This window comes from Etheostoma cragini, chromosome 7 (assembly GCF_013103735.1).
Source record: "Etheostoma cragini isolate CJK2018 chromosome 7, CSU_Ecrag_1.0, whole genome shotgun sequence".
NCBI classification, from domain to species: domain Eukaryota; kingdom Metazoa; phylum Chordata; class Actinopteri; order Perciformes; family Percidae; genus Etheostoma; species Etheostoma cragini.
The window spans coordinates 2,046,450-2,073,377 of record NC_048413.1 but is presented as its reverse complement, the minus strand read 5'-3'; the positions used below and the strand labels follow the sequence as shown (position 1 = coordinate 2,073,377).

At 40.4% G+C, this 26,928-nt stretch overlaps 4 protein-coding genes across 9 annotated transcripts; 2 read left to right on the top strand and 2 right to left on the bottom strand.

The window, feature by feature from the left end:
• Nucleotides 1–672: 672 nt before the first annotated feature.
• On the bottom strand, nt 673–4,915 carry LOC117947036 (tumor protein D54-like). Its single transcript, XM_034875589.1, has 9 exons — nt 4,797–4,915; nt 4,119–4,234; nt 3,863–4,011; nt 3,592–3,639; nt 3,122–3,223; nt 1,563–1,589; nt 1,126–1,161; nt 857–905; nt 673–767 (listed from the first exon to the last, which is right to left on the bottom strand). Exons 1-9 carry the CDS (start codon nt 4,807–4,809, stop codon nt 693–695), a joined length of 615 nt encoding a protein of 204 aa, XP_034731480.1. The 5' UTR covers nt 4,810–4,915; the 3' UTR covers nt 673–692.
• Nucleotides 4,916–6,035: 1,120 nt separating this feature from the next.
• Nucleotides 6,036–10,760, bottom strand: LOC117947037 (dnaJ homolog subfamily C member 5-like). 4 transcript variants are annotated; one of them, XM_034875590.1, is made up of 5 exons: nt 10,518–10,760; nt 9,559–9,687; nt 8,956–9,169; nt 8,679–8,850; nt 6,036–8,582 (listed from the first exon to the last, which is right to left on the bottom strand). In XM_034875590.1, exons 2-5 carry the CDS (start codon nt 9,666–9,668, stop codon nt 8,476–8,478), a joined length of 603 nt encoding a protein of 200 aa, XP_034731481.1. In that variant the 5' UTR covers nt 9,669–9,687; nt 10,518–10,760; the 3' UTR covers nt 6,036–8,475. The 4 variants fall into 4 exon arrangements, with proteins under 4 accessions (XP_034731481.1, XP_034731484.1, XP_034731482.1 ...); XM_034875593.1 differs by having other exon boundaries at nt 6,036–8,579; XM_034875591.1 differs by having other exon boundaries at nt 10,505–10,655.
• Nucleotides 10,761–13,150: 2,390 nt separating this feature from the next.
• Nucleotides 13,151–15,660, top strand: LOC117947033 (glucose-induced degradation protein 8-B homolog). 2 transcript variants are annotated; one of them, XM_034875586.1, is made up of 5 exons: nt 13,151–13,379; nt 13,703–13,830; nt 13,922–14,118; nt 14,478–14,675; nt 15,284–15,660. In XM_034875586.1, the coding sequence occupies exons 2-5, from the start codon at nt 13,710–13,712 to the stop codon at nt 15,455–15,457; spliced, it is 690 nt and encodes a 229-aa protein (XP_034731477.1). In that variant the 5' UTR covers nt 13,151–13,379; nt 13,703–13,709; the 3' UTR covers nt 15,458–15,660. The 2 variants fall into 2 exon arrangements, with proteins under 2 accessions (XP_034731477.1, XP_034731476.1); XM_034875585.1 differs by having other exon boundaries at nt 13,183–13,830.
• Nucleotides 15,661–17,994: 2,334 nt separating this feature from the next.
• LOC117947021 (solute carrier family 17 member 9-like) lies at nt 17,995–25,004 on the top strand. 2 transcript variants are annotated; one of them, XM_034875571.1, is made up of 13 exons: nt 17,995–18,184; nt 19,530–19,727; nt 19,821–19,966; nt 20,382–20,478; nt 20,569–20,693; nt 21,864–21,963; nt 22,061–22,157; nt 22,519–22,606; nt 22,721–22,755; nt 23,159–23,274; nt 24,423–24,478; nt 24,571–24,600; nt 24,706–25,004. In XM_034875571.1, the coding sequence occupies exons 1-13, from the start codon at nt 18,075–18,077 to the stop codon at nt 24,873–24,875; spliced, it is 1,368 nt and encodes a 455-aa protein (XP_034731462.1). In that variant the 5' UTR covers nt 17,995–18,074; the 3' UTR covers nt 24,876–25,004. The 2 variants fall into 2 exon arrangements, with proteins under 2 accessions (XP_034731462.1, XP_034731463.1); XM_034875572.1 differs by having other exon boundaries at nt 19,821–19,960; nt 20,379–20,478; nt 24,706–24,942.
• The last annotated feature ends 1,924 nt before the right edge of the window (nt 25,005–26,928 follow it).

Below are 26,928 nucleotides of genomic sequence, written 5' to 3'. Positions count from 1 at the left end.
TACTTCATATATAGTCCAACATTAGGTTCTTGAGATTCAGTTATTTTTCTTCTAGGAGTATCAGCTTCTGATTGCAAAAAAAGACTAAATGATTCAAAGCAGTTAGTTGGGACACTTGCATCCAGTTTCCGTATTCTAAACAAAACAAAGCCTCTAGCGCCACCCAAAGGCTCGATATAGAATAAGGCCAACACTGACAGTAGCCTAGGCTTAAGAGACATTTTCTCTCAAAAATGTCAGCAGGAAATGTATTTAACAAAACCAGTCTTAGTAAATGAAATGCATGTGTGTGACCATCAACGACACAAAACCACACACTATTCAGTTGACTTTAATTGAAAAATCTTAAAGTACAAAAATACTTCTTGTTTGTGATATTTTGTCACAATTAATGCCAATGAATGCCTAATGCAACTTTTTTTAAGATGATGGGTTTACTGGACTTACATGTCCAAATACACAACTCTTAAATTGCATTTATCCAACATGCAGAAATATTACATATTCACATAGTAAAAGACTATTTTACATTTAAGTTTTAAATAATGTCATATATTCTATTAGTCATATTGTATTAATACAACAGTAGAACATAACAGTGAGCGAATTCACACAGACAAGGGAGTAAGCATTCTCTCATAACTTTTCAAGGTATGAAAAAATATATGTTTGATATGGGGGAAGGTTCTTTCTCATGTGCGTGAGGATCGCCTTTCAAACCCAGAGGTGTTTCCATTATCCATTGTCCGACTGCCACTCACCTTGTCCTGTGTGATCCAGACAGGTAAGAAGTGATTAACACTCAATAATCTACAAAGTAAGAGCAGCGCGTGACAGCTGGTTTGGACAACCTCACCTTCACATTTCCGACCATTTCCTCAAAAGACTTGAACGTAGAGGAATGTCTACAAAATATGGGAAGAGAATGAGAAATGTAAAGATAAATTACACAGAGAATATTTGACAAGCTGCTACTTTGATCCATAACCCATAACCAGACATGAATGAAATGTCTGTATTTCTTTTAATTGTTTTAAATCGGCATCTTCATATCTAAGTGAACATGACCTCCATTTGTGTGCACACAAATACAACAGTCAGCAGTAAATAGCAGTGATGTTTTACCTCATGGTTGGCACACTCATGGTGTGGCTCAGGGTGCTGGGTGTCACATTAGAGATGCAGAAGAGAGAATGGAGTATGAACATTAATAGTAAAGTTTAAAAGATTATACTCAGCAAAAGCATTATCGTACAAACCTTATAATTTAGTCATAATTTATATATCTTTTGGTAGGGTTCAGAACAGAAAGGATCTTTCACAATAGTGACCCTAAAGCCCAAACATACTTGATTTAAGAAATATAAAACTGAAGAAAATCAGAAAACAACAATTGTTTAGTATTTCTCCTTCATATTTGTCTTGATGACTCCCAAAATCAATCAACTGATTAATCGACTTATGATTTCACCCCTACTTTTGTGTCGTCTATTACAGAAGATGGGTAGAGATCAGTAACTGCACACACACACACACACACACACACACACACACAGTCTTACCGTGGTGGGCTCGGAAGAGGCAGAGCTCTGTTGAGATAAAAACAGACACAGATAACGTCACACCAGCTTCTGGCTGAACAAACAACACAAGATGGTGGCCTTCAAACTTAAAGTGATCCTCCAAAAAAATCTGTCACCACTCATCCCACTTAACTGGACTTTTTCCATTTTATGCTACTTTATTCTTTTAATTATTTCAGAGGGAAATACTGTACTTTTTACTCAATTTGTTTTAAAGCTGTAGTTACTAGTCACGTTGCAGATTCAGATTATTAATCTAATATATTTGAACAAATACTGTTGCATTTCCATTTTAGAATATTAATTGTATATAGGTATTTCTACACTGTGGTATAGGCCTGAATTCCAAACCGTTTACAGACACTTTTCAACCATAAAGTGGGAAATGTCTGATACTAAAAAGACTGCTTTAGGTGGAGAATCACTTAAAAATGTGTCCTGCAATGATCAGTCAATGAGGGCTGACATCAATTGCTTAAAAGGCAGGCCTTATTTGATTTTTTCTTGCTGTAAAAAATCCCATAATATGACCAAAACCAACAATTAATTTGTGTCACAAACATAGGACTAGAACAGATTGTGCCGAATTCAAATTCTAATTTAACAATGTTTGTATGTGTTCAGGTTAATGAAGGTACAGGTCACCTGGTGTGACTCATTTACATTTAATGTTTTTTTATACATTTTTGGACACCAATGGAGCTCTATGGCACAGTAGAAAAAGCTACACTGTATATTGTTTATTTTATTTAACCTTTATTTAACCAGGAAGTCCCTTGAGATTGAAATCTCTTTTTCGAGGGAGACCTCAAGATAATCATTATCAAGATAATATAATGGATATAAAGATAATATGTGTTATTCAGATATATTTATTGTGGGTTTTACTCTTTTCATTGGATGTGTTGACCATAAAAAACCTGAGTATTCATCCCTTAAGCTATTGGTGTTATTCGTTAAATATATAATATGAAACCTAAAATGATATGTTTGTGCTTTATCTGAAATATGTGTGTTTCATCTGATGTGCTGTTGGCTCTGTCTAGTCATCTTACTGCATGCATTTATGTCATGTATTGTCAGTTATTATAACCGTAAGTTATTATAGTGACTGTACTGTTCTTACACCTACACTCATAATACATTAAACAAGTGTTTAATTTCTGGTTCTGGGGTTTAGAGCAGATCCAAGAAGACAGAGATAAAAGGCCTAACTGTTAAAAAAAGTACTATCAAATGCTCTGGCATGGTATTTTCTGAAAGCCAAAGCATGGCTTTATAATGTTCTTCTGTCTTAGAATATTCTTTAAATGTTTAATTTGATTAATTTGAAATAGGTTTTCTTTTAGAGTCCGCCAACCTGTAACAGTGACCTCAATCGGCTGTATTATCTCCTTCTGTATTATTAACCTGCACAGTTTGGTGTTTTTATTATGAACTCAAGCCCTTTTTTTATTGTTATGACTCATTACTACATTTTTAAAATGATTCAACCTTTTCTTTTCAAGAGACAAGACCTGGGCAAATCCTGAGAGTACCTCATCTGTGACAGTCTCCTGGTGATGGTCACGCCCACGTTGGACATCGCAGAAGCTGTCACCTGGCCTGCATGAGAGAGACCCTCCCGTGTCCTCACGTATCTACAGGCAGAAGGAGGTATGGATGGGACACTTACAGTACAGTACACACAGAAAGTACAAAGGTTTATAGCCACACATGTTCACAACATAAATCCAGCAGTTAACGATAGGCTCATATACGTCAATGGCTACGATACTAGCCCTGCCTCTCAATACTACTGCTCCTTATGCTTAGTCTGGCTGTAAGGCTATTAACAGAGCACCGATCCTATTTGCTCTGAAAATCCCATCACTTGTTTCTTAGAAGACAATCCTCTTTAACATGTGAGCACATAATGAAATCAATGAAAACCCCTGCGCTAAAATACAGTACTGTACACGTGTTTTAGTTTTTCAGGATAGGATGCAACATGATGACCAACACTTACATGTTGGAGTGACTGATGTCCTCCAAAGTGGCAGAGGCTCTGAGATATCTGGAACAAGAGCAGAACATGCTTAAGGTGACAGGTGACTTAAGACAGAGAGCACGACAAGCATCAGTGTGCTCTCCATGGTTATGTAACAAGGTCGGTCACAGCACACGTCGGGTGTAATAAGCCAGGTAAGACTATGGAGGTATGTAGTGGAGTTTTTTGCCATCCAACAGACCTTGCCCTCATAATGAAATGATGTTTATGAGGGTTCCAGTGCACTTACGGGGCTGAGATCTGGACGTCTTGCCAGCTTTTGGATAGATTCTGTTTGATGTTACTCAGCGGGCTCATACCAAGCTGCCTCTTGATGTCCGCGGCATATTTTTCTCTGACCAAAAGCACCTGCCGCAAGGTCTGAATTTCCTCCTCCACCTAGAAAAACACACAACAGTTGAATCAATAGAGAGACAATAGTGAGCAGCAGATGCTGTTAAACCTATTTACTTTTGGTAATTGATAGCTTAAAACAGCTGAATCACCTTTTCAAGTTCAAAACGTAGGTTGTCTATTTCCTCCTCGGTTAGATCCGAGGTCGAGCATCCATTTTCTGTTATGCTTGTGGAGAGGCTAATGGAGGGTGAAGCCCCACCAAAACCTTACAAAGAACCATAGATAGATAGATAGATAGATAGATAGAGAGATAGAGAGATAGATAGGAACACTATATGTCACCAACATATAGGACACCCTTATATTACAGTGTGTGGGTAAATAAATATCAATATACGAACATAGGCATATAAATATACATTTGTAGAGAGGTTAATGGATATAGTAGTTCCCCTTAAACCTCCCATGGAGGCATGAAGAAAATATTGGATAACTTAGAATAAATGTTAGATAGCTACCTTAGGTTATAACTTTTATGGTTGTGTATTTTTATATAACATTATTGTCAAATAAATTAAAAACTGCAGTAGTTCTGTACCAGTAACAGATAGCAATTGGAGCTGTCCTTAGTGCTGAACTCCACTCCGCTAGCTGAACAGCTAGCGTGACTTGTTGCTCACGGAGCTAAGCTAACGTTAGCTAGCGTCGACGGCAGCGCAAACACACTATCGGGTTAGCTAAACACGTCAGCTGGCGACTAAAGCTAACCGGAATATTAGTGAAAATGACTTGCAAGGTGCTGTAAAACCAACGTGAGATAATTTTACCTGGTCGGTTCATCGCTGCCTCACTCTCAAATTCGGAGTGTTTTGACTCGCAGTTTAGCTACATAAATCCCCTGTCACCATCCAATCAGGTCAACTCTGAGACGAACAGGAGGCGGGCCCACAGAGCATCCCGGAGCTATCATTGGACAGATGTTGGTCATATGTGTGACGGTGTGCGATTCCATTGGCTAAGTATACATTCAGCATTCAAAATCCCACAAAGCACCAAAATAGACTTGATTGCATACTTTTTTTATTATCTTTGTCTTCTCTTTACCAGGTGTTGAGCCTTTTGTCTTTTATTTTTTATTTATTGTCCTAATATTTCTGGTCTCTCAGTTTTCTTTTGATAATCTCTGGAATTCTTCTTTTTTTTTCTACCTTGCTCCGTCTGTCATAGCACGTTGTAAACTCTGTTTTTAAATGTACCGTGCTACATAAATAAACCTATTATTGCTGATATGATGGGCTATTTAAAGGATTGTATAGGAAAATATAATAAAAAAAAGATGCAAAAATGAGCCTTGGGCTTCAGCTATATTGCTTAAATTATATTGTAGGAAATTAATCAGTGTAAACATCTATGCTAATGTTTTTGTCAGAAGCATATTCCGACAAATTGTTGTGCTTTATTCCTTACATATGCACATAAATTATATATACACACTATTCATTCATACCTTGTAATTGTTCACTTTTTCTGAGGGGGGGGTGGCGTCTCCCTTAGAGATCGGGTGAGAAGCTCAGTCATCCGAGAGGAGCTCGGAGTAGAGACCCTGCTCCTTCGCATCGAAAGGAGCCAGTTGAGGTGGTTTGGGTGTCTGTAAGGATGCCTCCTGGGACACCTCCCTAGGGAGGTGGTCCCGGCATGTCCAGCTGGGAGGAGGCCTTGGGGAAGACCCAGGACTAGGTGGAGGGATTATATCTCCAACCTGGCTTGGGAACGACTCGGGATCCCCCAGTCGGAGCTGGTTGATGTGGCTCGGGAAAGGGAAGTTTGGGGTCCCCGGCTGGAGCTGCTGCCCCCGCGACCAGCAATGAACGCAGCAGAGATGAATAAAATAAAAATATTTATAAATAAGTGCCTTATTCTGAAGGATACAAGTTCAGTAATATTTGTATTAATACATATATTTTTAACATTCTTCAGACCAAGCTCGATCCCTTTATCCATTGTTTGGCTCCAGTCAGCCAGATTCAAACCTTTTCCAAACTATACAAACTGAGGCTTACAAGTCAAAATGTTCAGCAACATTTATTCAACAACAGCAACTCAGATCAATGATCCACTTGTTTTCTTCCAGACACACAATTACCATGCTACAACATAAACGTTAAGGTTTATACTTTATATGGGCCAAGTGTATGTACAAGCGACCTTAACCATTAAACCATTAAACCATTCCTTGCTAAATTTAATGGTTACATTACAACACCATACCAGTTAAAATAATAGCCATCATCAAGTATGAAATAAATAAAATTCCAAAAATGCATCATATAACCATTTCACTATAGTTACACTATATACTATGTTGTCTTTTTTGTGGAGGCGTTTCCTGATCATTGATCAATTCTAGTATTTTCTTTTTTAAAACACACAGTGCATTCAACTTAGAACAGTAACAGTAGCGTTTTTCAGTATCTTGATTAAAAAGCCATGACAGGAACATCTATGTTTCATCAACGGTTACGGGAAACATCGTACAAGGGCCACAGAGGTCAACATCCATACCGTTAATAGCAGAGGGTGGGCAACAGGAGCTCACCAATTGTAAACCATTGAAACACGTTATTAGCTTTTATGAAAAGGACAAAGTGGCAAGGAGGTTCAAGACAATGTATGTATGACATTTGTAAATGTGTGGCACTAATATATGCAAATTCAGTAGTATGAAAAATCTAGAGTCGTTTTACGTGGAGCTGCCTGTAGCACTGAGCTCCCGGAGGATACGCCCGACAAGCTTCTCACTCTACACGGATTCAAAAAGGTCGACAATGAGAAACGATCACAGCATCGGACAAAATGTCCTGAGAACACAAGGACTAAAAACATGATGAAAGTCATACTCTTCACTACCTAAAAGATCCCCAATGTTCTGTAGTCGGCCCAACTATGAAGAGTGTGACAGGTTTGGTTTTTTTCCACACCACATTAACTACTTAACATATTTAAAGACAGCTCAGAGATAAAAACGTGTCATTCTCCGAACCCCGGCAGCCGTTGACAAAGATCCGCTACTTCTCCTATTAACAGCTCTCGTCACAACCGCTTGGATTGCCTGGAGCTTCATATACCGAGAGATCAATAAGTAAACAAAAAAAACCTGCAATAATTCGATGAAATAAATATATTTCAGTCTTGATTAGGTGTGATGTCTGTTACGAATGACGTTTGCCATTGGCTAACAAAAAAGAAAAAGAGCAGCAAGTTATAGTATTATTACAATAACGTAGATGCTTTACCAACCAATGATAAAAAAAAGAACATTTCCTCCACCGATGAAAAACTACATCACTTAAATATTAATTATCCGATTTGATCTATGAGATGTATCTGATGACTTGACGAAAAAGCGACAAAAAATGAAACAAAAACTCTTGTTAGGATTGGCTGAAAACAGTCAACATAAAAATGTGACACTAATCCACCTGGGCTGAAACCTGCCATAAGCAGATGTATAATGCGAGAAATTATGACCAGACATAAAAAAATGTATCTTAAAAAAACAGAAATCAGTCATGAGGACCTCTTCAGTGCTGCAGATAACAGGAAGGTAGTCTCCATCCTGCAAAGACAAGCTGAAATAAAGCTGAGGCAAAGGAATAGAAAGTCAAAACCAATTAATAACTAGTGGAGAAAATATTACGTCATCAGGCTTTTATGAAAGAAAAGAAAGAAAAAATAAAGCTCTGTGCCTCAACAACCTTGTGATTCATGTACTCGCAGGGGAGCACACTGCAAAAAAAAAAAAAAAACACAGCGCCAAAGACGTGCTGTAGGTCTGACAGGGGCAGGTGGCATTTTTAACTCAAACGGTATTAACTATGAATCAGAAATGGAAATTGCACGAATACATGACAACTCTGTTCTTGAAGGTTTAATGATGACACTGATCCCCTCAGCAAAACAAATGCATCTCACCTCCCTGAGCCATGGCTCCTCTCACCTATATATATCTACTATATCTCCTAAACTGTACCTGTCCTCCACCTCCTACTTCTCCGCCGTGTGAACTGTGAGAACATGAACATATTGCACCTACATTGTGAGTCTCGCAAAGTAAAAACGTCGCAAAACATGTGAAAAATGTGGAGAACCGGTTTCATAAACAGTGCATGCTACACCATGATGCAAAGTGTGGGAGAGGGAACGGGGGGGGGATAGGTGACCTGTGCGGTTAAAGGCCAAGAAATACAAAAAGAAGAAGAAATTAAACGGAAACTTAAGTTGTTTCTCTTATCTTCTCGTACTGTGGGCGGGGGGAATAAGTTGTGAACCAATCAGGGAGGGGAATAAGGGATGGGACTTCATTAGTTCCTTTCATAGACCATGCTTACTAGTCCCTCTCCGCCGCATGGCTCTCTTTCTGAAGTGGATTTCCCCTTTCTTTCATCTCACTGAGGTGGAGCAGGGAAGCAGGCAGAACCGCAGGCCGGGATGGACGGGAACGGGGGGTTAGTTGAAGCCGGTGTCGGTGTGGTAGGAGTGGTGCCCATCCGATGTTAACTGGGTGGTCTCTGTTGCGGATGGTTGCAGCATTATAGGGTCACCCCCAGCCTCTACTTCGCAAACAGAAACAACATTGTTCAGCCTCCTCTTGTCGATAACCCACTTACAAATTCAAAACAGGAGCGGCGACACGGGTGAGGCAGTCTCACCTCTCTCATCCGATTGCAGCTGAGCCTCCAGGTCCTCGGGGGACACATAAAAGTCCTGATCGTGGCCCTCCCGAGGCCGGGGTTTACATTTGCCACAGCAGCAGTTACAGCAGCAACATAGGCAGCAACAGAAGTAGCAGCCGGTGGCCAGGCCGCAGAATACAAACAGCGCCTGCAGAGAAGCAGATTCACGGGGAGAAGAGAGAAGTCAACGTGTGAGCGAGAAACAATAAATCAGAGCAAATAGTAATTGATTCCATATGTCACAGAGTCTTACCTTCGCCCACCAGCTTGAAAGGACAAAGTAAGTGTTGACATTCTCCTCGCCAAACTGCTCAGCCACGTACAGTCCCAGAGAACCATATTTGTCATAAATATTCCGCTTCGTGGGGTCATTCAGGATGGCATGAGCGTTGTTTATCTCCTTGAACTTATCGGCCGCCTCGGGGTTGTCGGGGTTCTTGTCCGGGTGGAACTTCAACGCCAGTTTCCTGTGTAGAAAGTCGGCAAAAAGTTATCAAAAGAACATTATAATCACAGTAGGGCTCCAACGAATGAGTCGTTTCGTTGTTGATTATTTTCTCGATTAGAGACTAAAATTTAAGAAAATTATGAGAAGGGTCAGTTTTCCCAAGTCCAAGATGGCATCCTTAAATGTCTTGTTTTGTCCACAACTCAAAGATATTAAGTTTACTGTTATAAAAAAAATAGCTGGAATCAGAAGATTGACAATTCTAACTTGAAGGATTACTCAAACCATTATCAAAATAGTTGCCGATTAATTTAATATTTGACAAGTAGGCTAGTTGATTAATCTTTGGAGCTCTAAAACACATTTTTGTGGATATTAAGTCAAATAAGTCCCAGAGGGATGCCTCACCTGTAAGATTTCTTAATATCATCGGGTGTTGCCACCTTCTCAACGCCCAGCACTAGGTAGAGAGACTCCCCAGCGGTGGACAGAGAGCGCTGTCTCTGCTGCTCAGCCATGATGTCTCACGTCCACAGGCTGGACACACACACACACACACAAAGAAAACCACATGCATTGATTGGGCTGCGTGTCATGACCAGACCTGCTGTGTTCAGATCATTTATCATGACTTGCATCTGTATAGAAAACAGCAGGCTGAAATGAGGCCTGGGTGACTGCAGCCAACAGATGGTCCAACGCTGTCCAAACAACTTATACGTGGAAAGCCTGAGCTGCTCTGACTGAAATATCATTTTTGGAAGCTAAACAGCCACGTGCATGGGATGTATTTAATTTCCACAGTGCCAATTGTCCATTTACATGATTTTACTGTAACTGTGACACCTTGGCACCACTGACTGCCTCTGCTGCTGTGGGTAAATCAGTAACTGACATCCACACAGCCAGTCATGCTGCAAGAGGAAAAGGATCCAGCAAATTGATGCTGCAAGTAAGGGAGAAAAATAAAAATAAAAATAGATTAAGCCATTCCTGACCATACAGCTGCATCCGAATGGGTGTCATCTGGTCTATTTGAATCCCTGCACATCTCATTTCAACATTTTCCCCCCAAAAAACTGTCTGTTCTGTCAATTGCGTGTCAAAATACCCTTTGATACGAATCACATCCCAGTGTAAATGGTCTATAAAAAGGATTAGAAGAGTCTGGGACTGCGATGCTAGGCGCGTAATCTCTGTGCGAGCATCAGCAGCAGCACTGCTATAGCGCACAGCATCCATGTTGGTTTGCTTCCCGGCCTGCTCTTGATGCAAACCAGGGATGGATCGTCAGCACTAATTTTCAAGGGCAAGGTGCAAGTGTCTCGAGGACGAACGCGTGACCGAAACGCGCCTTCGGGCCTCACCTTTCAGTCGGCTGTGATGCGCTGCAACGCGAACGATCCCAGCAGGTTCTAAGTGGTGAACAGTGGTGCGGGACTATAGCTGCATCGCGCACGGATCCGGACCCTCTCTGCCAGCCACACAATCATGGACAGCTGCAGCAGCCCACTGGCTCCGCCCCCGCCTCCCACCACCCCGTGGCGACCCTGCGTGCGCGTGCACAACCCGAATGGGTTGATGGTGGAGCGATGCTGGATGCCGAGGCGCGCACACGCAGCACTGATCTGAATTCTGCGTATATCTTCATAGAAACTGATATTCTTTCAAGCATGGCATTAAGACCATTTAACACTGATTTAAAAGACTTAGGCTAAAGCACACGTTCAACAATTTGGGGAATAGACTACATTATTGTGCTAATTCTCTTTTTTGAGTTGGATGATCAACTGTTTTAGCATGAAGACTGGGAACAAGCTCACTAATTAAGACACTATTTTTAATCTGTCTCATTACACAAACTGAGGTGTAAAAATCGGCATTTTTCCACTTTTCCAGTTGGATGGGGTTCCAATTGTTTCTTGGCTCTGAGCAGTTGCCAGGCAACCAGAGGACACTTAGTAGTCACACTCAAAAAGCCAAAATGAGTTATGTTTAGGGTACTTTAGACATTAGAGTAGTGTCAATTTTCTCAACTATTTAACCAAATTGTAATTCCCTAAAATGATTCGTTTTCTACATATTGGAGGTCCGATCTGTTTGGGTCCACTTTATCTGGCTCTGACGACAGATAACAATGACTGTCCATTTATTTGACATGAATTCTGCTTTGAGGCCTTATAGCTTATGATTGTAGGGGGGGGTTCAGGGACAGTGCTGGAAAGGAAGGATAGGACAAGTCTGGGACAAACTCAAGGTGTGTGGTGTGAAATTTGCTGTGTCTTACAAAAGTGTAATGTATTGTATAATGGACCAGAGTGTGTTAGAGAAAGACAAAGAACTTTTGCAAATTATAATATGCATAGTGTGTTTAAAACTATGGAGGACCAGGTGCTGTATGACTATACAGCAGACGGTCATGACCAGTGATGACGTTTTTAACCAAGTGATCACTGAATTGAGAAGAAAATTGGACAAAAATCAGCTCCTACCTTGGGATATTAATAATTTGTAATGCTTTGCTCTTTGCACTATATGGTCTGTTCTTTGCACTATTAGCACGTGCACTTTGTAATGTAAGCTATGTCATGTCGGTGGATCCTACTTTTCTCCTGTCCTGTCAAAGTCACATCTGACAAACTGCCCATGGTGCGTCATGCCTGGATAATCCACAGGAAGGTATATGGTAAATGGTCTGGGGTCTTTAACATAGCCAGGGGACCCTGAAAGACACCGTTTTGTCCATTTGTTGTCTTATGGTGCTTGTCACTTTACACACACTTCAGCGTACATTATGCGGTGTGCATGTGACAAATGCTTGAGTTATATATTTGCAAAAACAGTTAGGCCAAGGATACAAGCCAGTCTTGTTCAAGTTTCATTGATATTTGAGTGCAAGATATAAAAAAAAAAAAAAAAAACGTGATTATGGAAGATCAATTAAACCGAGAGATCTGTTTTTGCAAATTAACCCTTCATTTAAATCACTACGCTAAAGCTTTCTTTACTAATTAGGCTATTTTTGACACTTAAAAAAGAGCAGATGAGCATGAGAGAAAGGGCAACAGAAACCTGCACCTTTAATTAACCCTAACCATGATTCCTGTCTCTAAACTTAGCCTAAGGCCTGTTGTAGTTGTTGCCATGCACAGAAACTGGTTAAAGCAAGAATTTCTATTTCATTGGCATTAGAAAAGTTGTCATTGAATATAACCCGGGTTTGGCAGACAGAGGTCGCCCCTCACACACACACACAACTATTAATAACGCAGGACCACCTTGATTAATATTGTGTTACAGTGCTGCGAATGTTGCAACCAACATCATTGCAGACTAAATGTGCCGGTTAGCCAAAGTGCTAATTTCAACAATTGTCCCTTGGCCAGATGTTTAATTAGCCAATAAAAACACACAATACAGCCTACACAATTTGCACATAAGAAAGCCAGACAAAATAAAAAAAAACAAGATAAAAAGATAAGGGGAGTCAGACATGCATCATGCAAACTAAGACATGTAGGGCTACAGTGCATGCAATTCACACAAAGGAATGTTAAGCAGACAATCAGCGCAGGCAAATGACATGATGACAACATAAAAATCACATTATGGCCTATTGCAAAAGGGAATGCAATCTGACAAATGCAGACTAAAAAGGCAAGCAGAGGAGGACAGATTATGGCTGACTATGGCAGATCTGGTTGCTTGCCCTGCAGGGCCAGGGCCCAATTTGCCCAGGTTAAACTCGTTGTGATATTGGGTTGAGATGGTATAGCCCATATGCACAACATATTGATCATCTTCATGATCTGTAGAAGCACACGTTGTGTTTTCAATATTCACTTTGTTTCCTTTATTTTGTTGAGAGAAGGCTTTATCAAAACCATAGACTATATTGATATATAAGCTAAAAGTAGCCTAAAAATATACAGTCTATGATCAAAACGCAGTTTGGATTGAACCATTCGCTGCGCTGACTGTTGTGTTCCTCGGCAACCGTGACGTCACCCTCCTCACCAATCGCAGACCGCGCTGGACCGACGCTTCTATCGCGAGGTTATCCCATTAGCTCGGTTAGTTAGCTAGCCGCGAATAGCTTGACCGTGTAGCCGCATTTTACACTTTTATACGTCTCAAAAGCATTTAAGAGGACACTGCGCATTGCTGTTGGGAGTATTATCTTCTCGCGCCTGTAAGAAAGAATACTCGCCAGACCTTGTGCTTGCACGGTGAGTTGTGTAAACGCACACAGTCTGCTAACTAGCTAGGTTGCCCAAGAGGAAATTGGGTTTGTTTTGGATGCCTCGAGAACCTCCAAATTATTTTTTTTAGTGACGCTAGCGAGCGCTCAACTGCAATTTAAGCGCATTAATATAGTGTCTGTTTTGTTATTGGTTTGGCACTTTGGTCAGTAGCATACGTTTGTGCTCAAGCCTTGAAATCTGTCTGCACGGTTGTAGCGTTACTGTTCGTGTAGGACCAAACTGTGACCGAGCTGTGTCAGTCTTGCTCACGTTCCGCTGTGATTCCCAATGGATTTCCGTCTTTCCAGGATCCCAATGATGAGTTATGCTGAAAAGCCAGAAGACATCACAAAAGAAGAGTGGATGGACAAATTGAACAATGTTCACATACAGAGGGCCGACATGAATCGGCTCATTATGAACTACCTTGTCACAGGTGAGGCATGTAGTTTAACGACTAGTGACCTGGATTTGAATGTACAGCGTTCACTACTTTTCCTTATGCCTTTGCCTGTGTCTGTTTCAAGAGGGATTCAAAGAAGCGGCGGAGAAGTTTCGAATGGAGTCTGGGATCGAACCAAGTGTGGACCTGGACTCTTTGGATGAAAGGATAAAGATCAGGGAGATGATCCTGAAGGGACAGATACAGGAAGCTATTGCACTCATCAACAGCCTACACCCAGAACTGCTTGACACCAACCGATACCTGTATTTTCATCTGCAGGTACGTTTGCATTGTAACAGCCACCAGGGGTTCAGGTTTTAGTATGCGCCTCCTGTTAACTGGAAAGTAGTTGGCACCCTATTATGCAGGTCATTAGCCTGAGGTTCATGAGGTGAACTTCACAGCTTTTGGAAAAATATACATGAACACATCTCAGGAGTGAGATTAAGGCACAGAAAGTGTAGTGAAAACTATTATGAATTAATAAACAGTATCCCCTATAGGTGATAACAACCCAGGCTGCCATGTGTTAGAATGCGATATTATTGGTCATCTTTCCTGGTTAGGCAAACATTGCGATGCTAGATGAAGCATGAACTTGAACATTTCCTGCTTGTACTTCCTTCCTCCTCTTGCAGCAGCAACATTTGATTGAGTTAATCAGGCTAAGGGAGACTGAGTCAGCGCTGGAGTTTGCCCAGACGCAGTTAGCCGAGCAGGGGGAGGAGAGCCGCGAGTGTCTGACAGAGATGGAGCGGACGCTAGCTCTCCTGGCCTTTGACAACCCAGAAGAGTCGCCCTTTGGAGACCTGCTCAACATGATGCAGCGGCAAAAGGTGGGCAGGTTTTTAAAATCACACTCAATTCACTTCACTATTTCACATCACTATTGTATAGCTGGAAAATTTGGAACTATGTGCAGCAATTTTAGAGCAATTTCACACCTAGTTTGGTTCATTCGCTCTGCACCAAAGAGAAAGAAATGAACATTGTGTCCTTTTATCCCTGAAAAGGACAGTATTTTTCCCATTGTCCCCTGTATTTAAGGCCCAGTGCATATTACTGTAGTTCTGGTCCGTGTCATGTTCACACAACTACGTACTAACAAACCACAAGCTGTAAGCATGGAGTTTTCCATTAGACTGTTTTGGCAACTGTCCTCCTGCATCATCCACATAATTTTAATCTGTTTGATCCCTAACGGGGAAATTCCAATTTACACTGTGTCCACACGTTAGTAATCACACACAGTCCCTAATCACACCCACACCGAGGTGAATACAAGCCCAACACGCTAGCTGTTTTAGCTAACCCACCATGATAAATCCCCACATTGTAAATGCAGACGAGCATTGCCATGTTAACCAAATGATATACACAATGTATCGCCGTCGTGCAAGTCATTTGTTTTCATTTTGCGTGCAACACACATCTTGATGCACAGGTATGGAGTGAGGTGAACCAAGCTGTGCTGGACTATGAAAACAGGGAGTCAACACCTAAACTGGCTAAACTCCTGAAGCTCCTGCTGTGGGCACAGAATGAGCTGGACCAGAAGAAGGTGAAATATCCCAAAATGACTGACCTTAGCACGGGCACCATCGAGGACCCCAAGTGAACAGAACACACACCAGAACAACCACCTTCCACGTCCCCTTAATTTATGATCAGTCCGTGACTGTGTGACAACCAGGTAACACTTATGTATAAACAAATGCTACATTGTTTAGTTTTTTTCCCAAGTTTCATTCATGAGATACAACTCATTAATTCATTGTGCAAACTGTAAATTGCTGTATTTGCAAATTGACAGAAGTTATTTAGATGAAATACTTATCCTGGATTTTTGGAGAGATCTTGGAGACGGCACAATTCAAATTGCTGGTTTATATTTTGTCTTTCTAAAGCCTAAGCCAGTAGTATTATCTATTGTGACCATGTCCTCCACCGAGACTTCAGAAAGAGAGAGAGAGAGAGAGAGAAATGTTGTACGTTTACAGTATGAATGAACAATAAATGTTAATACTGTGGCTGGCGTGGGGCCCAGACCTAGGCTCCCCAGGATGGAGCAGAGTTCAACCGCTATGGTTTAAACTCCGAAACGGCAGAAACACGGTTGATGATGCACCGCAAGAGTCTAGAGTGTGTCAAATCAGAAGTAAGTTTCACATTTAAATTTCATACACTTGAGTATTTTTCAATTAAATAGAATTATACGTTAGTAATGTAATTTTAATTCATATATTTTAGGATTCGTTGTGCATTTACAATATGTCTATGGGATGGACTGCCTTGCAAAGTGATCATTTCGCGTGTGTGTTGAGAGGGTGAAACACCTGACTAAGGGGTTCAAATTAGACAGTTTGAAAACTCATTCAAAATCTGTTCGGACTGGAACTGGTTCGTCTGTTCCTTAGCTTTGTTTTGGTACTTCATAATTAATGATCAAAAGCATTCAGATTCTGAATTTGATCCGGCATTCTGACAAAGTCACAGAACCTGCTGCCCATTTTGCCACTTTTGAAGCCGTTCGTATTTTCACTTTAACTGCATGTAAGTGTTTTTTTTGTCAGTGGGGAAAGACTCTTGTGCTCGTTTATTTTGTTTACTTTTATATATAAAAACCAACAAACCTGCTGCTAGTTGTCCATCCTTAATTTCTTTTAAGGTTGTATTGTCTTTATACATATTGGCTTTGACGAATACTGAGACCCAGAGAGCTCACATCCCTTTTATTATTCAACATTTTTAAGATCAGATTTGCAATTATTAAAATAAACAAACTTTTGTGAATCATACAAAATCTGTGGTCCATTTTCTGAGCTGTGAGTGTGCATGTATGCATATTGTAAAGGGAAACTATTTTCTTTAGCTTCATTTATCTTAACTGAACCGCTCAGAGTCATTATATATTGGTTAGATGGAGTTTTTCACACTATCGTCACGGCTGAGTCGGCAAAAATAGAAACAGAAACTTAAGAAAGCATTGTCGGAGGAACAGTGAAAGGAAACGACAGAATGACCAAGGGAGGAGTCAGACACAAGGAAACATAGGAGCTGCCAAATATCTTTTCTGCACTGTGGGGGGGGGGGGGGCTCTATAAAGAAACCTGTAGGGGGCTCTATGGAGAAACCTGTAGGGAGATCTCTATAGGGGGAGCTCTATAGAGAAACCTTTAGGGAGATCTCTATAGGGGGAGCTCTATGGAGAAACCTTTAGGGAGATCTCTATAGGGCGAGCTCTATGGAGAAACCTGTAGGGGGAGCTCTATGGAGAAACCTGTAGGGGGAGCTCTATAGAGAAACCTGTAGGGAGAGCTCTGTAGGGGGATCTCTATGGAGAAACCTGTAGGGGGAGCTCTATAGAGAAACCTGTAGGGAGAGCTCTGTAGGGTGGGCTCTGTAGGGGGATCTCAATAGTGAAACCTGAGAGCAAAAAGCAATAGTTCTCTTAAAACATCTATGATAGCTTCCTTTTAAGGGAAAGTCCATTGATACTTTCAAAGCAGTGGTAGAAGTACAGTCAATCAAGTACTTTACTTGAGTACAATTTTAATAAAAGGTACTTGTACTGTATTTTATTTCCATTAATGCTACTTAACACTTTAACAATCAGAGGCAAATATTGCACATTTTACTTAGCTACATTTTACAGCTTTAGTTACACATTCAGATTAGTACAAAATATAAATCAACTAATAAATTATAGGTTAAGCTAACTAGTCATGTACTGTGTAAAGTAATTAAAAAGAACCTGGCCTTTAACAGCTGCAACATTAGTAATGCTCACACATTAATGCATCAATAATATATATATATCCTGAAATGGGTCATTCTGCATAATGATGACTTTTACTTCTGGTACTTTGAAGTATGTTTATATGTTAGCAATATGTTTCTGCCATTGCTTCTTTTTTTAACTTTACCTTAAGATTTTGAATGCACGAATTTTACTTGTAACCCAGTATTTACTTAAGTTAAAGTTCTGAATACTCCAAAAATATAGTTCCAAGATGGTTTAAAAAAAAAAAAAGTTTAACAACCCTTTGGTTCTTTACAGGGGCAGCGTGCACATTTAAACCACCCTGCTCTCTTTACTGTAAATCACAAGCAGGTTCTCTTTTTGAGTTTTGTTCCAACGAGTTTGACCTGTTTGGCCTGCCCGGGGATACGAGGAAAAGCTGAAGCACACCTCACATATATGCACTGATAGCGTAAACGCCAGTGGTGTCCTAATGGCTGAGTTAACCACATCAGGAGACGACAAGAATTACTTAAAAGTTTCTCTACTGGATGTTAAGGATTCCACAGAAAAGGAGCCAGAAGACCAAAACCTTTGGCCCAGGTGAGTCTGCATAAGCTTTACTTAAGACTAAAGATACTTCAAGCTTCTTCAGTTGGTATTTAAAAAAAAAACACGTGCAACAGGTTTCCCTCGTGTTGTCACAATCTACATGACGTGCTCCAAGAATTCGTAAAATGAGCACAATGTAAACCATGTTCGCTGACTAAAACATAAACTGATGTAAAATTGAAATATACTGTACTTGCATTAACTTCAATGACAGTTTTTGCTTCTCTGCAACTGGATTATTTTTTTAGCCATGCTCGTGACATTGTTATATAGATGCCAGTGTGAGTCTGTTGATCCACCGCTTTGGTCCAGACTGAAATTTATCTTAAATCAACTACTGGATGGAGTGTCTTTGAAATTTGTACAGATATTCATGGTCCCTAAAGGATGAATCCTACTGACTTTGGTGATCCCTTGACTTTAACTCGGCCAAACCAGAAGGTTGACAGTTTTAGGCTTCTATTGAGAAGTCTTGACATTTGGTTCAGATATTCATGGTCCCCAGGGGATGAATTCTAATTGTGATCCTTTCACTTTCCATCTTGTGCCATTATCAGGTAAAAATTGAAGTTTTTTTACCTGCGAAACATTCCCATCAGCCTCAGCGGTACTTTGTGTTTAGTGCCAATTACCAGTAGTGGCAGGCTCACACGCTAAACTAGGAGATTTAACATGATTTAAACCTGCTCCGAGCACTGCTGTGCCGCCACGGTTAGTATCCTAAACTACCAATGAAAATTGTTGTAAAAAAAATTAAACAATATCCTTTAGGAAAAACAAAACTGAAACAATATTGCAAGGTTAAAAAACAAAACAAAAAAGAAATGAATCTAAATTCATTTCAATTTTAGTTGTGAGGGAAGAGTTTTTTGTTAATTCTTGTGACACTGAACCGAAGGAATTGAACCGACTGCAATTAATCCCTACAGTTCTTCTCATGCCGTGTAATCTTGTTGAATTAAATGACAATATGATTTAAGTATTGTAGTGGATCAAATGCCATGTAACAAAGCCATCAGCTAAGGTCTAATGTTAACCAACTGGGGTGGGTGCTAGTTAAAGGGTGCTCAAGTTAAAACTAAAACGTAAATGATCAAACACCATCCAAAACTAAAATGTTATGGAAAAGCCCAAAGCTGAAATACAATAACTGAAAATAAAAGATTATAACTTTGGTACAGTTTCCCAGAGCTGCTCATGTGGTTCCTGACAAACTTAGTCTTGTTTCACTGGCTCTAGCTCTCTACACGTGCGTTTACCCTTTTCTTTATTTACACAAAAGACACATTGGGATCCAGATCAGTGTAACCTGTTCTGTTCCTCCTCATGCTTGTAGACCACTGGCTCGAAAATGGACCGTGATGCTGTTCCTGGGCACCTGCCTGCTCTACTGTGCCAGGATGGCCGTGCCAATCTGTGCTGTGTCATTGGCAACCTCGTTCTCCTGGAGTAAGATCGATTCTGGGCTGGTTCTCGGTGGATTCTTCTGGGGTTACTGTTTCACACAGATCCTTGGAGGACATGCCAGTGACAAGTAAGCAATTCAGCGAGTAAAAACCGTGTAGCATGACTTCCAACAAAGAGCCAACGACATCTTTTTTTAACTTCACATTTGTCGTTGCATTAGGATAGGAGGAGAGCGAGTCCTGTTCATCTCTACAGTCTTGTGGGCTCTGATCACAGCTGGTACTCCTCTTCTGGGCCACTTAAGCTCTCACACCCTTGCCCTCATGACTATGGCCCGATTCCTTATGGGACTGACCCAGGGTAAGTGTCGTACTACTGTAGGTCAACATTTTAAGAAATGTTGCGTGTGATGATACAACTCTTGCCCAAAGTGAGATAAGATTGATACCACTCATGCCTGTATATTTAATATAAGCCCACAGCTGACAGCTGCTTAGCTTAGAATAAAGACTGCAAACAGGGAGAAACAGAAAGCTTTTTCTTAACCATTGAACAGAGCCAGGCTAGCTGTTTCCAGTCTTTATGCTAAGCTAACCGGCTGCAGCTTCATATTTAGTGTTCACTTGCAGACAGGAAAGTGGTATCAATCGTTTCATTTAACTTAAGTGTGTTTATTTCCAAAAATGTCAAACTGTTCCTTTAAATTAAAGTTCCAGTGGTGCAGGAAATACAGTTGATAAATATGGGAAAGCTGAGTGTGTCTCATAATGTCTTTTAGGAGTTTTCTTCCCATCTTTGGCCAGCCTTTGCTCACAACGTGTAGTGGAAGGAGAGAGGGGATTTTTAATGAGCACCATGAACAGCGGTTCACATCTTGGGTAACACACACACACTAACAAACACACACACACACACTCTCTCTCACTCACTCACTCACGGTGACATATTTGTTGTTGTTGATCTTTCAGAGTATTGCTAGCAGGTGGGATGGGGTCCCTGCTGCTGGACTCGTACGGCTGGGAGAGCATCTTTTACACTATTGGTTTCCTGTCCGGACTCTGGGCCCTTGTTGTTTGGCTGTGTTTACTAAAAGGTAAAGTAACTGCATTGGTCAGCCGTGTATCCCTGAATAATGAAGTGACCTTTAACTGTCACATTTCCGTCCTGAATGACCTAAGCATGGATTATACTATGAGCCTCGCATAGCTAATCCTCCTACTTTCTATTTTGAATAGAGTATCTCAACAAATACTGAATGGGCCGCCATGATATTTTGTACAGATTCCCCAGGGGAGGAATCCTACTGACCTTTGAGGTTGACATATGGGGTTTGGAATGAAATGTCCCGATAACCATTAGATGGATTGTCTTGAAATTAGTTTCAGACATTCACATTCAAGAATTTTAATAACTTTGGTTGCCTCTTACCATTCCATCTAGTGTCATGTAATCTGGTCAAAATGTAAATATGTCCAATACTTTGGATTATGACTGAATAGTGCAATACTAATGACATTCAGCCTCAGCTGTACTTTGCATTTAGTCCTAGTTAGCTCTCATGTTGTCCTTGGGTCAAATAGACCTGTTTTCCCATATCAATGTTCTTTTTATTTCCCAAAAATAACATGCCGGATTCCACACAACACTCTTTGGCAAGTACAAATCTGTACTTTCATTACATTTTGGAGTGTCTTATTCAATGGTTTTGAAATAGTATTGAGTAAAAGTTGACATATTCCAGTCTGCATTACCCATCAACATACATTTCTTTAATTTTAGTCTAAATAATTCCTAATTTCTGCCAAACATAGGTATAATTTCCTATAAATTAGGTTTGTGGATCAAAAATTTAAAAAAAAAAACAACAACTTTAAAACTAAAGTTAACAAGTTACTTACGCAGTGTTGAAAACTTCAAAAAAGTGGCAAACATTGAAAAAAAGTATCAAAAGTGTAAAAAAAAAAAAAAAAGGGGACAAAAACATGAGAAAAAGTTAAAAACATTGATAAAAGCGTCAAAAGTGTCTACTTTCAATTTCGACGGGAGGACAACACAAGGGGTACAAATGTTAGCATGCTAACGCGCTAAACTCGGCGGGCGAACACGGTACCTTTACACCTGCTAACATTGACATGTTAGCATGGTCATTGTGAACAACTCTCGGCCGAGTACCAGAGATGCTAGCTTGGCTGTGGGCAGTGGTAATTGAACTATGTTGCTACAGTAAATACAACAGTATAACAATGTTTAATATGTGGTTCAGATTCAGAATTCCACCCTAAGCAGATGGAAACAAGTAGCGACCCACAATGGAGTTTGTCAGCATTACGCTGGCTGAGTCTTCTGAAGAAACCACCCGTCTGGTACAGCTCATGTTCTTTAATACTTCACGGATTATTAATACATGATTGTTTCGGTGTTTTTTCAGCCTAACCCCATCTTTGTCATCTTCTTTCTTAGGGCCATGGTGTTTGCTCACACGTGCTTGTCCAGCTCTTTATACAGTTTGTTGTCGTGGTTGCCGACATACTTCAAAGAATCATTTCCACACGCCAAGGTATTGGTTTTTGATTTAGCCAATACACCCTGAACTGTACCTAGTTTTACGTCAACACTACTTTTTTAAACTCTTATAATGCTAACACACTGCACATAGTTGCTGTTTATATGGTTCATTTAGCATATCCATATGTATTCCTTTTCTTATTATATACACTTCATAAATCTATATTATTCTTACTACTAGTATAACGTCACAGCTACTACATTGCACATAACATGTTTTTCATACACTTTTCATATTACATTGCCTTATTTATTCTGCTCTTATTAACGCTGCAATATATTTCTTGACCTGCCTATACTTGAATATTGCAGTAATTGAAAACTGTTAAATGCCAACTCGTGTATTCTTGCAGGGATGGGTGTATAACGTAATTCCATGGCTTGTTGCAATTGTAGCAGCACTTGTTGGAGGATATATCTCAGATTTTCTCATCGACCAAGGTATTAAACATGTGTATTTATTTATTTATTTTTTAAATTGTTGTACATGTTTTGAGGTCAGTTACTGTACTTTTCATTAAAAAGATGTTAACAGCTTGTGTTTTTTTCCTGTAGGATATCGTGTAGCATTGGTGAGAAAGACAATGCAGGCAAGTGTGGAAAGAGTCACATAACTACAGTTGTGTTATCAAGTTATAAAAAGTGTGTGTGTGCAGTGGATGGTTTGGCCTGACTGGCAGCTAAAGTGTTCATAGTGGAATTTTTGTGTGTGTTTTAAACATGTTATTACCAGCTTCTCCAGGGCAAAATATGAACAAGTACTCTGAAAAAGTTAATATTCTGGTCATATATAAAAAGGTACACGTATTTGGAAATGCTAAACCTATAGGTTAATGGTGTTCTACTTTTAATTTTATTAGTCCAGTTAAATCCCAATCCCTTCAAATTGAGATTAAAAGCAAGGTCCAGACCTGAACTTTTGTTTGCAGTCCCTTTAGATTATGAACAATGCCTTTTAATATTTCCAATGCATGCCTGGCTGTCTCTCCTCAGTTCCTTGCCATGGGTGTATCAAGCATATTCATCATGCTTCTGTCCGGACCCGTCACATTTCCCACTGCTGTGATTTGCATCTCTGCGGCTGTTGGTCTTTCCACCTTCACCAGCAGGTATGTCTGATTAGTAAAATTCTATTCTGTTACCTCAATAAATTTGCATGCATAGGGAGGATTTGTCAGGGAAGTGTAGCTAGGCAAATATCAACAGGATCACCTAACCCATGTGCACCGCTGTTCAAAAGTTTGGAATCACCAATTGTAGGGATGCTTTTTCCTTAAGTAATGCTTATTTGCTAACATAACTCAATATATAGCCCTGGTGCTCTGGTGAGTATTTACGGCAGCAGAACGGTGTGTGAGGGATGAGTCAGAGTAAACTACAATGCCCTCGCTGTGATGAAGAAACATGTCACCCGGTGCAACGATGCAGTTTATTGGGTCAGTTGTTCAAAACATTTAATCTGGATCAAAGTTATCCGGATTTGGAAATCCCAGTTTTTGCTATTCAGGAGCAGTTTCTGTCTTACTTTTATGCCGGTTTTTCAAAGCAACATTGGACGGAATCACCCTGATCCAGTTTTCCAGATTACCAGTACTCTAAATAGGACAACGTATCCTAACGTGGGCTACCAGCTATGTAAAGAACAGGTAGAAGAGCCAGCATGGGGTCACTGGAATTCCTCATTTTGAGACAAAACACAATAATAAAACACTTCTATTCATAATTTCTTTTAAGACCCCTCGTCTGAGCCACAACAAACAAACTTTACTATACCGAATAGCTTATTTGGTGGCCTATGTCTACTTTATCATTACAGCGGTTACACAAGTCTATTGCAAAATAAACACTAAATGATGTGTCATTCGAGCAATTTCAAAGTTTTACTACATTTCATCCTGGAATCCACCTTGAAATCCTACCCCGTGTTGGGATCAGGATTTCTTTTGGCTCAAAGTCATCCAAATCCTACTGACAAAGTCTGACTCAACACAAACTGAAGGTTTGATCCAGATTAGATTGAAGTCCGTGATCTGATCTGATCTCAGATTCCTTCTTTCCCTTTTGAACAACCCATTTTAAGATTTGATCCAATCCAATCATCCCTGTGGCATAGAGGACGAGATACTGCACATCAGGCGTTGGCTACACAGACAATGCAGGAGTCATTGTTGGTTTTGCTTATAGGATTTGCTGATAAGAAAATATAAGCAGATTTATCTTTTAAATTCAGTTATTTGCTGTTTTCAATGTGTTTCAGTGGCGTGTCAGTGAATGTACAGGATCTCGCCCCATCATGTGCTGGTGCCCTCTTTGGTGAGAACAGTCTACATTAGCTTTCATTAAACTCTGCTAAGCTTAGTTTTTGTTGACACACACATTCAATCATTATTCCTTTTCTGCAACAGGTTCAATGAATATGTTGGGTGCTTTCATGGGTATGTATTCAATATCTTATTGTATGCAGGAAACATTCTGACTAATCTGGATTTTAAAACGTGTAGTTACTACTGGCGTCCTTTTCTTTGGTGTGTGTTGACCAGGAATGGTGTCGGTCTCCGTGTCGGGTTACCTGATTGAGGTCACGCTGTCGTGGGCCACCGTGTTCTCCCTCATCACTTTAGTGAACGTCACGGGCCTGGGGATTTTCCTCGTCTTTGGAGATGCTCGTCGCGTCGACCTGGAAGAGCACAGCCGGGTCATCGGGAGTTGACCCAGACAGTCGGTAGCTGATTTGTGAGACTGGACATTCAATTCCCATCTCTAATCATCACCATCATCATCATCTCTAGCCATGGTTTGCATAATTTAAACGTTGAATTGGAGTAATTCTTTGCTGTAACTGGCTAACATCCCGGTACTTCATACATCATTCATAACTGAAAGTACTGACCCTATTTGAAAGTGAAGGTACTAAAATATTGTATTTTTGCATTGTGTTTACTGTAAGTCACAGCGATTGCACTGTACAAATGTGTGTGACTGTGAGAGCACTGAATGTGGAAAGTTTGATTTCCACAAAGAAATGTTGACATTACCAATGACTACATGCAGAAATGCAAGCTGCTGGTTTAGAGATTCAATGTAACCCAAATATAATTAGGGAAATTAGTGCTCAGATTTGTTGATATAAGACTTTAATTAAGACTTAAAGTAGTTTGGACCTGTAGAGCACTACAAGCTACCTAAAGATAAGGCAACAGTTACATAGCCTACTTTATTTTTTTTTGGAAAAGCTTAACAATTCCAAGCTGCTGTATCTTTTATTGCTCAAACAGGAGTAAATAATGCATGTGTTGGAGACCATTTTTTTGCTGCAGATTTGGTGCTTTTGTTACACAAGTTGGAATTTGGATGCATCCAAAGCTCTGGTATATGTATTTATAATTGCATTTTAAATATTTATTAAACTAAACATTTTGAATAAAAGTGTTTCAGGAGTATTGTACAGTTTGGTTACATTGTAAATTCACTTTTGCACATGTGTTATTTTATAAAGCTAATGTTTGATATAGCTAATTAAATAAATGACCCAGTTTAAAAGGCTGTCAGTTGTATATGTCCATTTTTCTTGCTCGTGTTTTTTAGTTATGCACACCTACAAAAAAAAACATCAAATATTGGATTTTGTCCTCATTTAAGAATATTTTTGGACGACTTTTTAGAGGAAGCACAAATTAAGACCTTCACTTTTTACAAATGATGTTGCAGCCTTTTGTAAAAAATCATTTACACACGTTTTCCCCCCCCCTCAATCTCCATAACGACAAAAGGTAAAACTAAGACAAAAACTCAATCACATCGACAGTGTTCAGACCCTTAAATCAGTACCTCTGGCAGCAACTTCAGCCCGAGTCTTCTTCACGGCACTACAAGCTGCACACCTGGATGGGCGGTTTTTATCCCATTCTTCTCTGCAGATCTAATCAAGCTTTGGGAGGTTGGATGGGGAAGAAGAAGCAGCCATTGGACAGCCATTTTCACGTCTCCCCAGAGATGTGAGATTGAGCTCAAGTCCAGGCTGTCACGTGGCCACCCAGGGACATTGCCGGGCGTGTCCCTATGAGCCACTTGTGCGTCGTCTTTGGTCATCGTCCTGTTGAAAGGTGAACTTTCAGCCCGGTCCTGAGCCCTCTGGACCAGGTCTTCATGACGGATAACTGCGCGTTCTTCAGCTTTCCCCTCATACGTTTCCAGTCCCCCAGTCCCTGTTGTTGAATTACACCCCCCAGGCTTCACTTTTGGGATGATTTTTGAGAAACCGTTAGATAATCTTGCTTTTTTGGCAAACTCAAAGTGTGTCTTTAATTGAGACAGTTTTCTGTCTGGCCACTCTGCCACGAAGCCCAGATCAATTGAGTGCTCCATCTTGAACGTTCTCCACACAGGATCTCTGGAGCTCAGCCGAAGTGACCACCATGTACTCTGTCACCACTTTCAAGAAGACCCTTCTCCCCCAATTTCTTTGCATGGCCAGGTGGCCAGTTCTAGGAAAAGTCCTGGTTCTTTCTCCATTTCAGAGGGATTTTTGGAGGCCACTGTGCTCTTGGTAACCTGTAGTACGGCAGATTATTCGTAGCCTTCCCCCAGATCCTCAACATGATCCTTTCTCTGCGCTCTGCAGGCAGCTCCATCACCCTGATGGCTTGGATATCAACTGTCAGCTGTGAGACCTTAAACACACAGGTGTGTGCCTTTCCTTATCACGTCCAATCAGTGGAATTCCCCACAGGTGGACTCCGATCACGGTGTAGAAACATGTCAAA

Excerpts from the sequence above, each read along its gene's own strand:
- LOC117947033 (XM_034875585.1), top strand. The coding sequence starts at position 13,683 with ATGGATTTCCGTCTTTCCAGGATCCCAATGATGAGTTATGCTGAAAAG. Across the intron at positions 13,831-13,921 it reads TATGAACTACCTTGTCACAG|AGGGATTCAAAGAAGCGGCG; the intron begins GTGAGGCATGTA and ends GTCTGTTTCAAG. Across the intron at positions 14,676-15,283 it reads ACATGATGCAGCGGCAAAAG|GTATGGAGTGAGGTGAACCA; the intron begins GTGGGCAGGTTT and ends CTTGATGCACAG.
- LOC117947036 (XM_034875589.1), bottom strand. Across the intron at positions 3,640-3,862 it reads GACGTCCAGATCTCAGCCCC|ATATCTCAGAGCCTCTGCCA; the intron begins GTAAGTGCACTG and ends CTCTTGTTCCAG. Across the intron at positions 1,590-3,121 it reads AGGAGACTGTCACAGATGAG|AGCTCTGCCTCTTCCGAGCC; the intron begins GTACTCTCAGGA and ends TTATCTCAACAG.
- LOC117947021 (XM_034875571.1), top strand. The coding sequence starts at position 18,075 with ATGGCTGAGTTAACCACATCAGGAGACGACAAGAATTACTTAAAAGTT. Across the intron at positions 22,158-22,518 it reads AATCATTTCCACACGCCAAG|GGATGGGTGTATAACGTAAT; the intron begins GTATTGGTTTTT and ends GTATTCTTGCAG. Across the intron at positions 24,479-24,570 it reads ATGTGCTGGTGCCCTCTTTG|GTTCAATGAATATGTTGGGT; the intron begins GTGAGAACAGTC and ends TTTCTGCAACAG.
- LOC117947037 (XM_034875590.1), bottom strand. The coding sequence starts at position 9,668 with ATGGCTGAGCAGCAGAGACAGCGCTCTCTGTCCACCGCTGGGGAGTCT. Across the intron at positions 8,851-8,955 it reads TTTCAAGCTGGTGGGCGAAG|GCGCTGTTTGTATTCTGCGG; the intron begins GTAAGACTCTGT and ends GCTTCTCTGCAG. Across the intron at positions 8,583-8,678 it reads GCTGCAATCGGATGAGAGAG|TAGAGGCTGGGGGTGACCCT; the intron begins GTGAGACTGCCT and ends CTGTTTGCGAAG.